The 18,828-nt window shown below is 42.7% G+C and overlaps 1 protein-coding gene across 1 annotated transcript; it reads left to right on the plus strand.

Annotated features, from left to right (window-relative positions):
- The first annotated feature begins 978 nt into the window (after window positions 1–978).
- LYG1 (lysozyme G-like 1) lies at window positions 979–10,899 on the plus strand. Its single transcript, XM_012641928.1, has 6 exons — window positions 979–1,042; window positions 3,227–3,301; window positions 5,354–5,458; window positions 6,649–6,842; window positions 9,535–9,667; window positions 10,620–10,899. The coding sequence occupies exons 2-6, from the start codon at window positions 3,259–3,261 to the stop codon at window positions 10,736–10,738; spliced, it is 594 nt and encodes a 197-aa protein (XP_012497382.1). The 5' UTR covers window positions 979–1,042; window positions 3,227–3,258; the 3' UTR covers window positions 10,739–10,899.
- Window positions 10,900–18,828: the final 7,929 nt, after the last annotated feature.

Here is an 18,828-nt window from a genome sequence, read left to right on the forward strand (position 1 = left end):
GGCCAAGGTCTCTTACATTTGATCTTTGTTCAGAATGGGACATTCCTGGGAAAATTCCCAGCACGAGGCGAAGAGCCTTCCTAGGGTTCCCAACTCTGAGAAACTCAAATGCAAAAAGCGAGCAAAGCAGCCCCAGAGGATGCGCTGAGAGAAGGAACTCCCCTCCAGGTCACAGTCTCTCCTGGCAAGGACAAGATTTGTCTGCAGGGAGGGAAGAGAAATGCTCAAACTTTCTGAGCCCTTCCAGGCTGGTAATCATTACTCACAATCCAAATTCAGGAAGTATCTATTTTCACAGACCATATGAAAGTGCAATTCCGCACAAAGTGACAGTTTAAAAAGAGCCATCATGTTACTGTCTTATATTTTTGCTCTAAAAAATTATATTTTTCTAGAGGAAACATAATCCTAGTGGCAGAAGCATTTTATATTTGTAATTGTCATTGCTATTATTATTTTAAGTGAAGGCCTGTCAGTACATAGCAATCTATGAGGTAATGGGCTGGGGTGTCGCCGTGTGTGTGTGTGTGTGTGTGTGTGTGTGTGGAGGGAGGGGAAAGAGGGGACAGCAAGAGGGGTGTGAGGAAGGTGTGATGCCACTGGAAAGGCCTGTCAGCCCACGGTGAGCAGGCAGACCCAGAGACATGTCAGTGACAGAACGAGGGTGAGAACACAGCTCAGGGCAGGAGATCATGCCTGACGCAGATGCGCACAGCAGTTCTCAATTCTCCCAGCATCGGATGGGCGGCCACGAAGAGACAGGGCCACCTTCATCTCACAGCACGTCAGGGTGTTAATACATCTCATTTCTGGGCTGGTTGGAGGGCCCCAAGGACCCGTGGTGCTATTGTTCAAGGTTAAGATAAAAGATTCAAAGCATTCCTGGAAAAGCAACGGGAGTTCTATAGTGAGAGAACTACAAGACCAAAGGCATTTGTTTCTACCTTCTCCAGAAAAATTGTTGAACTGGAAGAAATGGTTCACTGTGCCTTACGAACCTGAGCAAGGCTTTGGGGATTACGAAGTAGTCAGTGGAGAGAGGGTAGGTAGAGGAAAATGTCCTGATCAAAGCCACCAGTGGCCCGTGAGGGATGCTCTGGTCATCAGTTTCCAGTGTGCCTGGCAGGTCTATTGCTCCAGCTTGTGGACACCCCCTTGCTATTTGTTACTGTTTTGCTTTCCAGGAAGAGAGAAGAGGGATGCCACGCAGATATCACGCTTGGCATCGTGACCATTGTGCTGTCTCAGCCTGACATCTTCATAATGTTTTCAAGTGTAGGGAGCCACAGGGGTAACAAATGAGTCAGAGGCAACCGATGGACACTCCTTGAGTACATCCCAGTTATGCCTCAACAATCCCTTCTAAACACAATATTTTTCTGCACCTATAAAGTTGGGCATGGAGTTGGGTTGGTTCAACATGCTGCATTTATAAATGAAGCACATTGTCCATCCATATAAGAAGTCCATTGTCACTTCTTGCTCTTCCCTTAATTAAAAAAAATTACCTTGAAGACTTGGCCTCAGGGGCAACCAGAAAGTAACTCTGTGTTCTTAAGCAAGTGGCACATGTATTTACATAGATTCTTTTCATCGAGGTGCCTTCTCAACACAGATATTTAGTTCCATGCTTGGAAAAGAAGATAGCTCTCATGTTGCAATAAAAGCTAAGTCCTTCCACTTGGGTTTCCAAGAGGAAGTATTTTTCTTTCCTGGAAAAGCAGCAAAAAAGACTGAAATACCCTGGGTTTAACTTGAATGTGAGTGGTATTTTTTTTCTGAAGAGTCCTTCCATAAACCCAGTCAGAATCCTCTGTAAAAATACATTTTCAAGAGACCATGAGCTCCTCCTGTTCCTAAGCAATTCTTTCTCTGTTCTTTCTTCCTGGGATTGACTGGTCTCTCTCATTCAGTGCTGGAGGCTCAGGGGTCCTGAATAAATGATTTCCTGTTGGGTGATTAAATCTGAAAGTTCCTGCAGACCCACCTAAGATTCCAAGGTCCTGTACCTTTCTAATGTTGGGACTGAGCATGACATTTTCTGCTCAACTAAGCAAAATCAGATAGACCATCTCAATGTTATGGGGAAGAAAAACAAAAAGCACGGCCACATCTGAAGGGCAGGTGCCCCCACAGCTTAAGAAGACAGAATTCAAATGCCTCTCCATGTTGAGACATAATCTCTTCCTGGGTGTTTAGAAGAAACCACCCATAAGAATAACCTTAAAACGAGAGAGATGAGAAAAGCATCATGAAAGTGCTAAATACCACATTTACATGCATGCTCCGACATGTAATGAGAATAATAATTCAAAATGACAGGTCTCCAGGCTCAGCTGACCAAGGGTGGTGACAGGAAACACCCTGCAGTGGGAGGGGTTGTGGGAGGTGCCCTGGGGGTAGGGGGGTGGCAACTCTAGCATTCCCTGGGGTCAACTGCAATCTGCTCTGGGGGCATCTGTGTATTGGTTTAGTAGCTAGTGGGAGAACCAGAGTTGTCTGCACTCTTGTAAGGTGATTAAAGAAAGATAGGGATAAAAAAAAGACTGAGCATGTGGGCATGGGCTGGATGGTGGCTGGGTATCCCTTCTTTAGATCCAAGAGCACTTCATGAGTTCAATCCTGGGACCCCCACCCTTGGCCCAGCTTCTTGGGGATTTGTCTTTGCTGCTGGAAGTAGCCTCTGTCCGGTGGGAAATGTCTTCCAACGCCTTCCTCCATCCAAAGCAAAAACCGGTATACATTCCAAGGCACTGAGGAAAGTGTGACCTTTCTTCTAACCTGAAGAAAAAAGACCCCAAATTCAGAAAACTAAATACAAAATGCTCCTTTTTGCATTATCCTTTGAAAATGAAGGCCTAGGCTCTTGGGATAAGGCACATGCATTGAAAACTTGCTTTTCAGAGTCTGGAGTCAGGCCACTTCTTGGTGTTGAGAATCAACGTGTCTTGGCTTCTTGAAATAATTAGTGTCCAGTGACTTGACGGTACGTTGAATCCCTGTGGGTTGAGTAGAAGTCTCGTTCATCATTTTTAAGTTAATTGAAAAGACGGGTGGGGCTCTTGTCCTGCTTTTGCTTTTTTCATTATGATTCAAATCATTTGTTTTCTTAGTTCAGATATGAGGAGGCTTGCTCCTTTCATCCCCCCCTTCCGCAGGAACATTACATACCATTATGATGACAATTGACATTTTCACATCTTCAAGCTAATTTTTATTTTAAAAGCATTTCAGGAGCTGTAGAGCTGGGTCATCGACATGTCTACATTGTGGCTGCTTCTGGGCCTCCTTGCCCTGACTGGTGAGCGTTGTGCATTCTTCTAAGTGACCCTGGAGGTGGGGAGGATAAGCATAGCAACATAATGCTACTTCTGATGCTTGAAACTGCAGCAGAAAACATTATTTTTCTCCTGAGCTTTCCAATAAATCCCTGAGTTAGGAACAGCCACTGACAAGCAGCCTCTCCCCAAATGCCCCACAAAAGGATGGGGTCTCCAGAATGTGGGGTGAGCTTAAAACAGTGTTGCTTGACGTCAGACTTTAGATATACACTATTGACAACTGCCCGTTGTCTACCACAAAAATACTAAAAATATTCATTGAATTTATTTATAATCCATATATTTCTGTAGAAGAATTGAGGTGGTTGCCATAAAAATACTAATGTAATTCAAATAGAAAACCAAACCAGTATCAAGGGAATTAAGGAGATGTGATTAAGTTAACCATTGAGGCTGACATAGTTGCTGTGATTGAACTTCAACTTTGGTCCTAAGGTTCGTTGCATCTGGAGCAAAAGGGAAAAGTGCTTGTTTTTTGATAAATAAAAGCAGGAAACATAGTTCCTCAGGAGAAGCTAAACTTTTCCTGGTTCTAAATTAAAAACATTTCTCAGATGGGGTTTTATATTCATTCATTTATTTATCGATCCATTCATTCAACAAATATTTAAAAATTCCTACAAATGCTAAGCACTTGGAAGATCCTATAATGTGGTAAGGGAGAAGTCCACAAGGCAGGAAGCCATTAGTGATACAACCAACTGCAATATTAAGGGTATTCGTCATCAATCATAATCAGTTGGCTTGTTCAATTTTTGGTTTACTCATAAAAGACCAGGTCTTTTCATTTCCACATTTCTCTCACGTTACTCCTCACAACTTTGTAAAGTAGAAGTATTTACGCCAAAATACTAGTTTCTTCAGATGTCAACCCCATGAAGCTCTGAGGAAGAAAATAAAAACTTAAAATGCATTTATGTAAACATACGGGACACACATGATAATATCCAAGGGACATATTTCTGAAGATCTGCAAATCATTAAGGTTTGATGATGTAATTAACTTTAGTCAAAGAATAAAGTAAATTGAAAAGAGTAATCTATGAGAAATTTTCATGGGCTTACAACAGTGAGATGATTCTCACAAGGACTAAGCTTCTCCTAGAACTCTGAGAGACCAAGGCAGGAGAATCTCTTGAGATCAGGAGTTCAAGACCAGCCTGAGCAAGAGCGAGACCTGTCTCTATTTATGAAATAAAAAACTTAACATTAAAAAAAAATAAAAAAATTAAAAAAGGACTAAGCTCCTGCCCCCTGCAAGTGTCTTGTTACTGGCTCTCATGTGCCTTCCTCCTGGTGTCAAGAGAACGACCTTCTCTTCAGTGGCCTTTGTGAAATCCCAATAGAGTCTAAAACCACTCTTTCCCTTCAGCGACAACTGGGATGACAGAGGCAGGTGGAGGGAGGTGGAGAAGACGAAGAGAGAAAGGGAGGAAGTAAGAGGGAACTGCCATGTCAAGAGCTGGTCCAATGCCTCACCACATGTGTACCCCTCTTGGCAGCCTTAGGTCCCCACCTACAAATGCCCCTGAGAGAAAGGGAAGCCAACCAACCGTATGTCCCAGTTTACAAGCAGCTCCTTTACTTTGGGTCTGGCTTTATATGTGTTTCTCCAGAGCAAACATAAACATCTCCTAAATGAGTTGGGAGTATTTGAGCGAGAAGTGCTGAGAGTTCATGTAAGCTGTAAGATAACAACTACTTTATAGGAAAGAGATAATCTCTGATTTGTTCCAAAACAGCCCAGAGACTTGCGAAGGGTACAATTGCTCCAATAGTTCCTCTCCTCCGCAGGATAGGAGGTGAGAATTTAGTATCAAAGTGGTTTCTGTGATAATTTCTTAGCATAGTGTTAATTTTAAATTTCAAAAGAGTTTCAATTGCAGAGTGAAGTTCATGTTGTTATTGATTTTATTACAGTTATTTTTATTTATGTCATTTCATTCATGGAAGAAGAATGATGAGAATTGTTCTAGTTCAGTGTCTTAGGTTGAACTTTTCTCAACCTACAGACTCATCTGAAAGCAGCGACTGGGGATGCTATGGAAACATCCAAACCTTGGCCACCCCTGGGGCATCTTGTGGGATTGGAAGACCCCGTGGCCTGAATTACTGTGGTAGTTATATCCCCTTACCCACTCCTGCCCTCTCAACATAGCCTGTGGGTTCCCACTGTTTCCCACGGCCCTATGCGACCAAGTGGTGGAAAGAACTTTGAACGTGGAGTTCAAAGCCTTGTCAGAGCCCTGGCTCTGCTTCTTGGGCAAGTCACTCATCTGCCCTGAGCCTCTGTTGAAAGGGGGATAACAGTACAGTATGTACTTTACAGTGTTGTTGTAAACTCTGATCAATATAATGTGGATGAGAGTGCTTTCTAAACAATAAAAATGCTTAGAAGGTAAGGCTAGCCAGGTAAATTAGTATTGGTTTACATTTTTCTCAGTAGTCTTATTATTTCATAAAGGTTTAAATTCACATTTTTTTTTTTTTTAGTGTCATTTAAGATCGAAAAGGTGGGCAATTGTAAACAGACCCATCAAGGGAAACTATCCAAGGACTTACAGGGTTTGGGAGAATTTCTCCTTCAAATCATGTGCCTGTTGGCCGGGCGCGGTGGCTCACGCCTGTAATCCTAGCTCTCTGGGAGGCGGAGGCGGGCGGATTGTTTGAGCTCAGGAGTTCGAAACCAGCCTGAGCAAGAGCGAGACCCCGTCTCTACTAAAAATAGAAAGAAATTAATTGAACAACTAAAAATACATAGAAAAAAAAACTAGCCAGGCATGGTGGCACATGCCTGTAGTCCCAGCTACTGGGGAGGCTGAGGCAGAAGGATCGCTTGAGCCCAGGAGTTTGAGGTTGCTGTGAGCTAGGCTGACGCCATGGCACTCTAGCCCAGGTAACACAGTGAGACTCTGTCTCAAAAAAAAAAAAAAATCATGTGCCTGTTGTAGCCAATAGGCAGGCACGTTTTATTGGGCAACCCTGTCTGGGGTGCTTAGAATGGGACGAATGGTGCCCATGCCCATGGAATTGTCCTGGGTGGGCCAGAGCAGCCTCTGAGAGCCCAGCTGAGGGGCACTGGTGGCCACAGAGGATGCCTGCCTGAGGGGATGCTAATTCAAACTCACAGGAGGAGAGTCCTAATTTCAGGTCAGGGAATGGCCACTAGAGTTTTAAGACCAAAATTTGGGATTCTCAGTCCTAGACCACTACCCAGATCCTTGGAATGCACTTTCTCTCTCTGCTTGAGCTCCTGTTTCAGCATAAGTCATACTGGGCTGCATCCTGCCTTCTCTGTTTGCTTTAGGAGTTCGTGCTTCCGAAAGGCTGGCTGAAATAGACATGCCATACCTACTGAAATATCAACCCGTGATGCGAACCGCTGGCCAAAAGTACTGCATGGATCCTGCCGTGATTGCTGGTGTCTTGTCCAGGGAGTCTCGGGGTGGCAACGTTCTGGTCAACGTGGGCAACATGGGCGACAGGATTGGGGTGGTGCAGGTAACTCTCCATTCTGCTCTGGCCATTCTGCTGTATGGCACAATGCCAAGGAGGCACATTTACTATTTCTTTTTTTGGAGGGGGTAGGGGGAATGATGGCATAGCTCCATTACACGCAGAGTGGATGAAGCTCCCTGGAGTTGTGAGAGTCACAGTTCTGCCTCAGAGATATGAGTGGCAACATTTCCGTTTCATTTTGAGCCATATCAACCAGGGTACCCTATTGTGGATTTCCAGTAAGGCATGGGTCCAGGAGAAAGATCACAGATTAAATCTTCACTAAGTTATTTTGTAGCCATTGATTTATTTGATGATTTTGAATAAATCATTTAATTTCACTGGGCCTCAGTTTCCCCACCTATAAAATGCCATTCTTATAATCATGAAGGTTCAATAAAATAATGTGAAAAAAAATACCTAGTATCTGGTAGGTTCTCAACAAATGTTAAATTCCTTTTCCTTTGTCTTTTTCCTACCCAATTCTTAGTTCTCGAGATCAAGTTTTATTCTTGCACAAAACCTGCCTGGCATCACTTGTCAGATAGAGACTTCCAGGGAACTGGTCATTAACCCCACTGTTGGATTAACTCTGCCCTGGGGAATCAGTGATGGCAAGGCTGAGACTGAGGCTCAATTTTTTTCCATTGCATCTCACACTGCTGTTGTTGTTGACAAACCTGAATATTACGGTCATTTTTTAAGATTTTAGGAAAATTTATTTCTCAGTGACCTTTTTAAATTTGCTTCCCATGACTACTTTGTATTATGCTTTATAATTTTTAAAAATACTTTCAAATACTTTATCTTATTTGGATTTGGGGACCCATCCAATAATATGATGAGATAGGGTTGGGGGCCATGTAATCCATCCCCAACGGGGAGAAGATGGATGAACAAGGAGGGAGTCACTGCTGCAAAGTCACATGCAGCCGGATGGTGCAGGACTGGGACCAAGAACAGTGTCTTGTGATGTTGGAGCTGGCGTCTTTCTGTTGCCTTGTTCTGCCTCCTTCGTAAAATCCGATTTTGAGGATAAGGATGAGTCCATCTCCTTTGAAGATGAAATAAGAATTCTGCAGATTCAGACATTCCTCCCAAATATAGTGAAACCCACATGGAAGTGGTAGTCAACGGTGTATAAGAAAGGTTAATCAATTAAGTGTGGGATGATATATATATGTGAAAAGTTAGATGTCCCTTTAGACATTCAGATCATCTGGAAGGAGAATTATAAATACAGACAGAAAAACCTCTTCCTGGCCTGTTTGGAGGGTCTGCATTTGTGGCATTAAAGGAGGGCATCAGACTGGTATCTACACTAACCCAGCCATTAACTCAACCTTTCACCCTGACGTTGAAGCAGCAGTGAAATGTCTGTTTGTCCCTTCCATAGCCCAAACCTTGTAACTTTACTGGTTTTTTTTCCTTTGGTAAGAACACTTAACATGAGATCTATCATTTCATCAGATTTTTAAGTGTATAATACAGTGCTGCCAGCTATGGGCAAAATATACATCAGATCTCTAGAACTTACTCATCTTGCATGACTGACATTTTTATACACCTTGCTTAGCAACTCCCCGTTTCCCCGCCTCCCAGCCTCTGGAAACTACCATTCTATTCTTTGCTTCTATGAATTTTGCTATTTTAGATACCTCATGTAAGCAGAATCATGCAGTATTCATCTTTCTGTGACTGGTTTATTTCACTTACATAATGTCCTCAAGGTTCATCTATGTTGTCGTATACTGTAAGATTTCCTTCTTTGTAAAGGTAGAATAATATTCCACGGTATATATGCACTACATTTTCTTTATTCATTCATCTTTCATGAACATTTAGGCTGTCTTCACCCCTTGGCTATTGTGAATAGTTCTGAAATGAACATGGGAGTGTAATGGACATCTCTTTGAGATACTGATTTCAATTCTTTTGGATAAATACCCAGAAGAGAGATTTCCAGATCATATGGTAGTTCTAACTTTAACTTTTTGGAAAACCACCATGCTGTGTTCCATAGTGGCTGCACCATTTTACATTCCCAGCAACAATGCACAAGGATTCCAATTTCTCTACATCCTCACCAACACTTGTTGTCTGTTTTCTGTTGCTTATAACAGAATACCTGAAATTGAGTAATTTATAAGAAATAGAATTTATTTCTTACAGTTCTGGCATCTGAGAAGTCCAAGGTTGAAGGGGCATATCTGATGAGAGCCTTCTTGCTGGCGGGGACTCTCTGCAGAGTCCCAAGGTGGCACAGGGCATCCCATGCCAAGGGAGCTAAGCGTGCTAGCTCAGGTCTCTCTTCCTCTTCTTATAAAGCCACCAGTCCCACTCCTGTGATAACCCATTAATCCATTAATCCACGAATGGATTAATCCATTCATGAGGGCAGAGTGCTCATGACCCAATCACCTCTTAGAGGCCACACCTCTCAGTACTGCCGCATTGGAGGAGATGAACATTCAAACCACAGCACTTGTCTTTTGTGGTTTTGACAATAGCCATCCTAACAGATGTAAGTAGTTTTACCATTTAATCCTAATCCCCAGGAGGCTTAATCCCCATTGGTTCCACCAAAGGTGGAAGGAGAAAAAGACAAGGGAAATTGAGGAGCAGCACTGAGCTGGGCAGCCGAGTCACCCTTCCACCTTGTTGACTGGCTCTTCCTCTGCCTCACCCTCTCCAGGACGCTGGCTTGTCTGCACCCACATCCTGGATTAGCGAGTCTCAGGTTTCCCAGAAGACTGAGATTCTTACTACTAGAATCAAAGAAATCCAGAGGAGGTTTCCAACCTGGACCCCTGACCAGCACCTGAGAGGTACGTGTAACATGTCGGTCAGGTGTTTCACAGCAAGGAATTAATAGGGACGCGTGTAATATGTTGCACCAGATTCCCCCAAACCAGAGTTGCCTCCTGATAGGCACTCAGGAAAGAGAATTGAAGTTAATTGCTGAGTACCCTGAAGCAGTGAAGGGCTGCTAGGCCAGCACTGTTAAGGAACCCACAAGGGGAGTTCACGTTGCTCACTGCACAGAAAGCCAGTTACTGAGATGACGAGGATTGTCAAGGAAGAAAGGATTTATTACAGTTGGACATGTCAACTAGGAGGTGGGAGGTATGGACTGCCTCAAATCTGCCTCCCCGACCAACTGGGTCAGGAGGTTTTTCTGGAGGCAAAATGAATACTGCACCGGGGAGCAAGCATCATTGCGTGTTTGGGGTGGAGTGCAGGGCACAAGCGCAGTGGGAAATCATGCTGCTACATACATTCCATGATCAAGAAATGGCAGATAAGTCTATCCCAGGGCAGGGATTTTAGTATTATAATGAGCTAGGGGTTCATACTGGTATTCTTTCAGCCCTGCACACAGGCTCAGTGGGTCCTTGGGCACAATCCGTGGTGGGGTATGGCTTATCTTGTCTTCTTTGGACAAACAGGTGGTGTAATTATCTCCTGGCTGCAAGGAGGTTCCACCGTTTCTGGAAAAGCATCTCAAAGGAATGCGTTAGTACAACACAGTTACAGAGTTTTGGTCATCGAATCTTACTGAGAGCTCTCTATTTTCTGCTACTGTGAAACTGTAGTTGCTAAGCTACTGGCGTCTAGATAAAACTCACTGTCAAGACCACTTAGAGCAGCCAGCCCTAGCCACAAGATGAACACTGAAAGCTCATTTGAAACATGAGGGAACTAAAAACATTATTTTAAAAAAACCACTTTCTTATTTATGGAGCCGGTTACAGCATTAATCTATCACGTGCATTTCAGGTGGGCTCTGTGCCTACAGCGGGGGTGCTGGCTATGTCAGAAGCAGCGAAGACCTGAGCTGTGACTTCTGCAATGATGTCCTTGCCCGAGCCAAATACCTCAAGAGACACGGCTTCTGAGGCTTCTAACGAAACTGGAGATCATTATCACATTGTTGATCATTGCCTCTATTGTTACATAGATAAAACGAGCCAATGGGGCCTCTAACTGTAAGTCTGAGTTTGACCTGAAGGTCATGAGAGTAGCATGAATCACATTAAAGGAAGAATTATTACCTGCATTTTGTGATCTGTGGTGTGTGTGTGTGTGTGTGTGTGTGTCAGAATTAAGGGCTGTGTCTCTTTAACGGTATTTCTACGGACATTACCTATAATGTGGGTTTCTGTGAAGTGAATCCTAGACCTCATTGGCTAGTGCTGCCAGATTTGGCAAATAAAAATACAGGAAGCCCAGTTTAAATTTGAATTCCACATAAACATCGAGTAATTTTTTAATATAAGTCCCATGCAATATTTGGAACACATTTATACTAAAAAATTATTCATTGCTTATCTGAAATTCAAATTTAATTGGGCTTCTTGTATTTTATCTGGCAACCCCAACATTGACTTTTTTGATAAAAATCAGAGTTTCAATTTTTTTTTTTTTTTGAGACAAAGTCTTGCTCTGTCACCCCAGCTAGAATGCAGTGGCATCATCCTAGCTCACTGCAACGTCCAACTCCTGGGCTCAATGAGATCCTCCTGCCTCAGCCTCCCAAGTAGCTGGGACTACAGGCATGCGCCACCACACCCAGCTAATAATGTTTTCTATTTTTAGTAGAGACAGGGTCTCGCTGTTGCTCAGACTGATCTCAAACTTCTAACCTCAAGTGATCTTCCTGCCTCTGCCTTCCAAAGTGCTGGGATTACAGGCGTGAGCCACCGTGCCCAGCCCAGAGTTTCAAATTTTAATTGAAAACTTTTGATGAGAAAAAGGGTAAGATGGTGACCAGCCTCATCTGCTGTGTGAAATACTTTCAGGAAAGTCACTTGCTAACTTTGCAGCATCATCTTAAACCTAGGTTTGTCTCTGTCATCTAAACTACCTCCTCCTTTCCTTTCCTGAACCACAGAATCCTCTCCTGCGCCCAAGCTCCCTAGCTTCATACCCAAAGTAGTTAGAACTCATCTAAACGATTCCCTTGTTTAGGGGTACATAAGTCACCAAGAGAGCCAGGCCACAGGTGGTAATTCATCAGTTGGAGCTGCCCTCATGTACACTGACTGTGTATTATACTGGTAAAGTATTGAATTTGAGAGTTCGTATTCTGTAAAAGTAGTTAATGTCCCATTCTACCAATTGTACAATATCAGCACTTTACAGAATGTCATTCTAGAACAAATGTCATCATTTCAAGCAGGTTTAGTCCGTCTCTAAACAATTTTTTGCAGCAACTCCTATGTGCTCAGCACTACGCCAGAGTCTCTGCCTCCCAAAATTGTCAAATTATAAAATGTAATTGGGATTAGGAACCCACACAGAAGAGAAGAGGGCCAACCACACACCTGTGCACAAGGTACAGACACAGGGCCTGCACCAGGGTGACAGTGCCAGATGCTCAATACTGTGTCAGTGGCCCCTACAACCTCCTGGTGATCTTTGGTGCCCTTCACCTTCCCCAGGGCCACTTCCTTCTTGGTCCCCCAATCCTCTGCCTTCCAAGTCCTACTCAAGGCAGAATCCAGTTAACAGATTCCCACCGAGCAGAGCATGACTGGGAAGACCTCATGAATACATCCCCTTTGGAGGGTTACATTTCACTAGTACAAGGAAAATAGGATGCAAGGGACTGGTTATGAGCCCATGAGGGAAACATTTGGGTGAATAAAGGCCTCCTGAAATCATGCCACTAGGGCGGCAGTGTAGAGCTCCCACCATGGACACATGTGCTCAGTAAGTGGGGGTAACTTGTGTAGAGACTGGTGATGTTTCTTCCCGAGAAAACATCCAGCCAAAAAAAAGCATACCAAGAGCACCAAGACGTTGCAATGGGAGCTCTGGAGAAGTCGCAACGGAGTTAGAGATTGGTAAAAAAAAATAAAAATAAGGGTATAACACATCTTATTTAATACCTTCTACCTGCCAGCCACTGTATTAGGAACTGTAAAATGAGGATGAAAAGACATAGATAGTCCTTGTTTACAAAGACCCCGTTTCTAATTGAGACACAGATAAGTAGTTTAGGACACAATAAGCTAATTTCTCTAAAAAAGAGATAAATAAAAATGGGGGGGTATGTGGGAGGGGATTTTGAAGGGTTGAGTCCTGAATTCACACCAGCGGCAAGGCCATTTATGAGGTGCTGGATTCTCACATCAGCCCTCACGGGATGCACCATTTTTATTCCCTTGAACAGACAAGAGAAGTGCCAACCAGAGTTGTTGATAGTACAGTCAGCCCTCCATAGCCGCGCATTCAACCAACTGGGTAGCAAAAATATTTAAAAAAATTGTGTCTTGGGAGGCTGAGGCAGGAGGATCACTTGAGTCCAGGAGTTTGAGGCTGCTATGATGATGACAATGCACTCCAGTCTGGGCCACAGAGCCCCCCAAAAATTGCATTTGTACTGAACTTGTGCAGACTTTTGGGTCATTATTCCCCAAGCAATACAGTATAACAGGGCATGAGAGCTACTGCACACGGGTTTTGAGAAAGATCTCTTCAGGCAAAGATTAGGATAGAAAGAAGTTTATTACTTTTCCTTAGACAGAAAAGGGCCAACACAGAAGTGAAGGAGGTAGAGGATGCTGGCAGAGAGAACCAGATATTCAGGCTTTTTATTTAGGGGTGAAGGTTTATGGCTGTAGCCAAATTAACAGGGTACTGCTGCATCTGCTTCGGTCTTTCTTCTCCGCGGCAGGATGATGACAGAAACTGCGGCAGGATGTCAAGGTCCAAGAGTTGACTCCTCCGCTGTTTCTATCGTGAGAGATGTAACTCTGCCCTTCAGATATGGCTGAGGCCTGGAGTTCCTGCTGTTCACTCAGGAACTCTGTAAAAGCAGATTCAAAGCAATTTTGAAAGAGAAAGATTTACATCTCTTTTCTGTCCAACTCTTTTCAGAAATTGTGTAAAACAGAACTCCTGTGGGGTGCCTGTTAGCAAGTGAACTCATAGGATTGATGTTTAAGTGTTACTAGGAAATTGCAACATTAGATATTTTCCTGCTAATTTTTGCACGGCTGCCCCTTTCAATACTATAGCATTTACATTTTATTAGGTTTTATGAGTCATCTACACATGATTCAAAGTATACAGGAGGGTGTGCGTAGCTTATGTATTATGCCATTTTATGTCAGGTACTGGAGCATCTGTGGATTTTGGTATCCATGAGGGTCCCGGAACCAATCCCTCATGGATACCAAGGGATGACTGCAATTCATCAACAGAAACTTGCCTTAGTCACAAAGCTGGTAAGGGACAGGACCATAATCCAAAACCAGATTTCTTCAATGTTAAAGCCTATCTTTTTAAGTTTTTATTTTTCCCTAAGTGGAACATGTATATAATTAGATGATTGACACATGCAAGCACACATGTGCGTATATGGTGGGGTGTTCAGGTGACCAACTGTCCTGGTTTGCCTAGAACTAGTGGGTTTTCTGGGACATGAGACTTTTAGTGCTAAAATTGGTAAAATTAAACCAGAAAAGTGCCAGGCAAATTGGAATGAATTGGACACTCTAGCTTGGCATTCCCTTTCCAGGAGGTATTTGAAAATATGTGAGGGCAGTTTTCTTCCCTTCCTCCCTCCCTCCCTCCTCTTCGCTCTCTTTTGTTACTGCCACAATGCCCCTTAGGGGCTCAGGGGTAGACTTTACTACTAAGCATTTTGCAATTTGTGCAGGGCAGGATAGTCCTACCCAAGGAGGAGCATACATAATTTTTTTTTTTTTTTTTTACTTCCTGAGTTATCTTTTTATCAGCTTTATAACCTAGAATTTTTTTTTTCCAGAAATCTGGGAGCCACCCCTTTGAAATGTAAACATGTAGGAAGACAGTGCCTCTGTGTTCCTTTCACTATGGAAGTTTAGCCTCTGGACACCTTTTTTGTTTTTATCTTCTTAGTCATTTGCTTGTCACAGATACAAGAAAATTTTTATTATCCCTTCTGATAAAGGTGAGTTTAGGATAAACCACGCAAGAATGTACAGCAAATGGTGCTAAGTAGTCTTATAGGAGGACAGGTTACTGTTAATTGAGAACATATTATGTAATGGCAGTCTAAAATGATTGTTGGTGGTATAAACAAGGTGGAATTTCTTTCTGTATTTATAATTTCTTTGGAGATGATCAACCTTGTCCATGGTACTCTGGTTGATGTTTATTCAATAATAAAACTTTCCTTCTTTTTGATGTTTTATGGAGATATTTAAATTCCCCAACAATACAAAGAGGAAAGAATATTTGGGTAAAGATCACTAAACTCTGGGCTGACAGTCAGCTGAGTGTGTAGTGCTGGTATCCAAGAGTAAGCCTTCATTACATCAAAGTTGGTTTTTGTTTGTTTGTTTGTTTTTAAGTGCAAGCTTTTCATCTGGACACCGGAGATTTCTTCTTAGAAACTGTGAATTACATCACACAAAATGGTTCTGTCCCAGATCAGATACTATGCAAACACTTTTCACAGCCGAGTTGTGTAGTTGCCTGAGATTACTTTACTTTTTTGAATAACTTTTTGTTACCTATGGAGTTAGTAGTAATCATCCTTTGCTTGCTGCCTTGGTTTTCTCTGTACTTATCACTACTTCAACTCTAAATCTCAATTGGTAGTTAATGTCAAGCAGTCCATCAATTGTTCTTCATGAAGAGTTATTTCCTGGAAACTTCTGATCTGCTCCTATCTCAGGTCAGTCAGAAAGCTCTGCAAGCATCCTGGGATCCCCTTCCCCATCATTCCTTTGCAGCTCTCCTATGTTACATCTTCTATTTATCACATCCTTTCTTAGCTTGCTCCTTTGTTTTTATGGAGCACATCCTCCAGCAGCTTTCTGAGAAAAGTGAATGGGAGATAAGTTTTTTGAAACCTTTCATGTCCAAAATATCTTTTTTCTTTTTTTAAAACTTTTTTGTATGATTAAGATTTTTTCTTTCTTCTTTTTCTTTTTTTTGAAAGTGAGGGTAGGGGAGGAGGAGAAAAACCTGATTAAGATTTTTTAATTGAGACACAATAATTGTACATATTTATGGGGTACATATGATATTTTGGTACAGACATACTATGTGTAATGATCTTTTTTTCTCTTCTCACATGAATTGGTCATTTAGCCTGGTACAGAATTCTAGTTTGGAAATAATTTTCCTTTGGAATTTTGAGAGGATTGCTCCCTTGTTAATCCTTTATATATGATATTTCTCCTCCTCCCCTTTAGAAGATTGTAAGATCTTCTCTTTGTTGCATATTTGACATTTTACAATGATGTGCTTTGGTGGGATTCTAATTTTATCAGAAGAGCAACACCCTGGCCTGGCTCATCCTACCTTTGGGAAGCCTGTTTTTCAGACATCTCCCAGTTTCATCCAACATTAGTACTCAGACTTACAGCAGTGGTTTCATTTTCCTGGGGGAGACAGGTGAACCATCTGTCAGTCCTGAAGGGAAGCCTCACATGGCTACTTAGAGGGAAGACTTCACCTCTACCAGTGTTTTCTCACTTTGCTCATTGACACATGATTCATCTCTTGATAATTCATTTGCCTCAAACCACAGAGATCTAGGACTCCGGAATTAGGCAAGCTAATCCTGGAAAAACACAGTGTTTATGTGGTTTTAGGGAGTCTACTGCTGCCTTATTTGATGAAGCTGCATAGGGACATCTTATTTGAAACAACCCAGGGGAGAAAACTGTTTGTAACTGTAGCAACACCAGGCTCTAAGGACAGTTACAGACAGATTAATTACAGCCTGTCAGGCATCATCCTCTCTAAGCTCAACAGAGTGAACCCACAATGCTGAAAACACTCAAGCATTTTTAAAAAGACTTTTGTTACTCTGATTTTCCTCTCGGCTTCTGTGGGAAACAATTTACAGTTCATGATTTTTTATTCATTCCTAAGCACAACTAGGAAGTCCTCCTTGAGCGTGTTTCTCCTGTGGGTGACGTGTTGCCCCAATGTCTCCACCCAAGGACCAGCTAGCACCATAATGATTTCCCGCACCAACACCTACCTTGCTCCATCAAAATATACCTCTCCTGCTGCCGTTTTCTCTGTGTCATGTGTCTGCTTTCTAACTAACCTAAGAGAGAGGGAAAAATAGTGAGAGAGAGAGAGAGAGAGAGAGAGAGAGAGAGAGAGAAAGTTCTAAACCCACCAATGTGCTAATATGAGTTGTAGTTTCCTTATCTATAAAGTAGAAAAACTACCAAGAAGCAGTCAAATTTTAAAATACATTTAGACTTGCAGTTGAGGAAAATGTTCATGTTACCTCAGATGATGGTGATTTGCAAAGAAAGTGAGTGAGAGGCTGCCTCAGCAGAGTAGGTGGCATGAAGGACTAGAATGTTCTTCCAGAGATTCCCCTGGTGGCCCAGGAGCAGCTCTTGGTGGTTTGTCTTTCTTGAGATTCAGGAAGCCTCCACTCTGTATTGACAACGACCACTTCTCACAGCACCTGACTTTCTGGTTACTCTCTGGTCTCCTGTCTGCCCACTCGTGGCTTCTCCTGCCTCATGGCTTCTGCCTTCTCTCTGTGGGTCTTTCTGCTTCTGGCTACTCTGCTATATTTGTCCCCCTCTATGTCTAACATTCAAACTCTCCAATCACAGGTTCATGGATTACTCTCTAGCACAATCACCCACAGAATTTTCCAAACTTGCCCTTCCCCCTGACCCACTTAAATCATTCTCTGAGATGTGTCGGGGGTACAGCAACACTCCCATGTGTTTATCGACCTGGTTTTCCCATGCGCTTTCTCACTTCATTTCCAGTCACAATCATCTAGTACCAAAGGCATGCCAAGTCCTGCACCCATAACCGGGGGTATAAAGATGACTATGACAGAACATGAATCAACAGTCTATTGGTGACACCACCTAGGAAAGAGAATTGAAATACCATAGTGCATTAGTTTCCCAGGGCTGCTGTAACAAATTTACCACAAACTGGATGGTTTACAGCAGTAGAATTTATTCTCTCACAGTTTCGGAGGCTAGAAATTCGAAATCAAGATTTCAGCAGGGCCATATTCCTGAAGGCTCTAGGGAGGAATTCTTCCTTGCTACTTCCTAGTTTCTGATGGTTGCGAGCAGTCCCTGGTGTTCTTTGGCTTACAGACACATCATTCCAATCTCTGCTGCCATCGTCACATGGTCTTTTCTCTGTGTCCCCCTGTGTCTTCACGTGGACTTCCTTTAAGGACACCAGTCACTGGATCTAGAACCCACCCTAATCCAGTAGGACCTCATCTTCATTACATCTGTAAAGACCCTATTTCTAAATAAGGCCACATTCATTCACAGGTTCCTGGGGGACATGAATTTTGGGATATCTTTGTTCAACCCAGCACAAGAGGTAAGGGGTATGCTGGTGGGGGTATAGGGGGTACCGAGGAAGACACTTCCTTTCCTCCTCTCCAAACGATGGCTGCTTGCCAGGTTGATCTAGTCACAGAAGGTCGAGCATGACCAAACAGTGCAGGAGCAGCTGTGATGGTAATGAGGAGTTGCTATTTGTTGAATGGTGGATATATATGGCAGACACAGTGATAGGTTCTTCCTACAGAATATTGAATTTAATTCTCACAAAAATACTAAAAATAGATAATAGCATTCTGGTTTTGTAAATGAGGAAACATAGGCCCAAAGAGGTTAATTGCTCAAGGTCAAATGGCCAGTTAAGGGAACGGTAGGGCTTGAATTAAGGTTCAAGATAGATTCTTCAAGGGAGCCCAGAGCTGACATGACCTGGTATAGTACACTTGGAAATACCCAAAAATATCCCCTCCAGTGATGAGGAAAACCTATGTTAGGTCACTCCTCTGCCTTAGGACATTAAAGGTTCATGTCAACAGTCATTATTTGAAACTGTCCAGTCCACATGTGGCCACTGAGCACTTGAAATGTAGCTAGTTTGAACTGAGATGTGCTGTAGGTCTAAACTATACAGGCTTAGTACAAAGAAGAAGATTGTAAAATATCCCAATTTTTATATGGATTATGTGTTGAAA

This window comes from Propithecus coquereli, unplaced genomic scaffold, assembly GCF_000956105.1.
Source record: "Propithecus coquereli isolate 6110/MARCELLA unplaced genomic scaffold, Pcoq_1.0 Scaffold171, whole genome shotgun sequence".
Lineage (NCBI taxonomy): Eukaryota > Metazoa > Chordata > Mammalia > Primates > Indriidae > Propithecus > Propithecus coquereli.

Bases quoted from the DNA above. Each gene is read 5' to 3' on its own strand.
- LYG1 (XM_012641928.1), top strand. From the start codon at position 3,259: ATGTCTACATTGTGGCTGCTTCTGGGCCTCCTTGCCCTGACTG. The intron at 3,302-5,353 runs GTGAGCGTTGTG...CTCAACCTACAG, and splicing joins GGGCCTCCTTGCCCTGACTG to ACTCATCTGAAAGCAGCGAC. The intron at 9,668-10,619 runs GTACGTGTAACA...CGTGCATTTCAG, and splicing joins CCCTGACCAGCACCTGAGAG to GTGGGCTCTGTGCCTACAGC.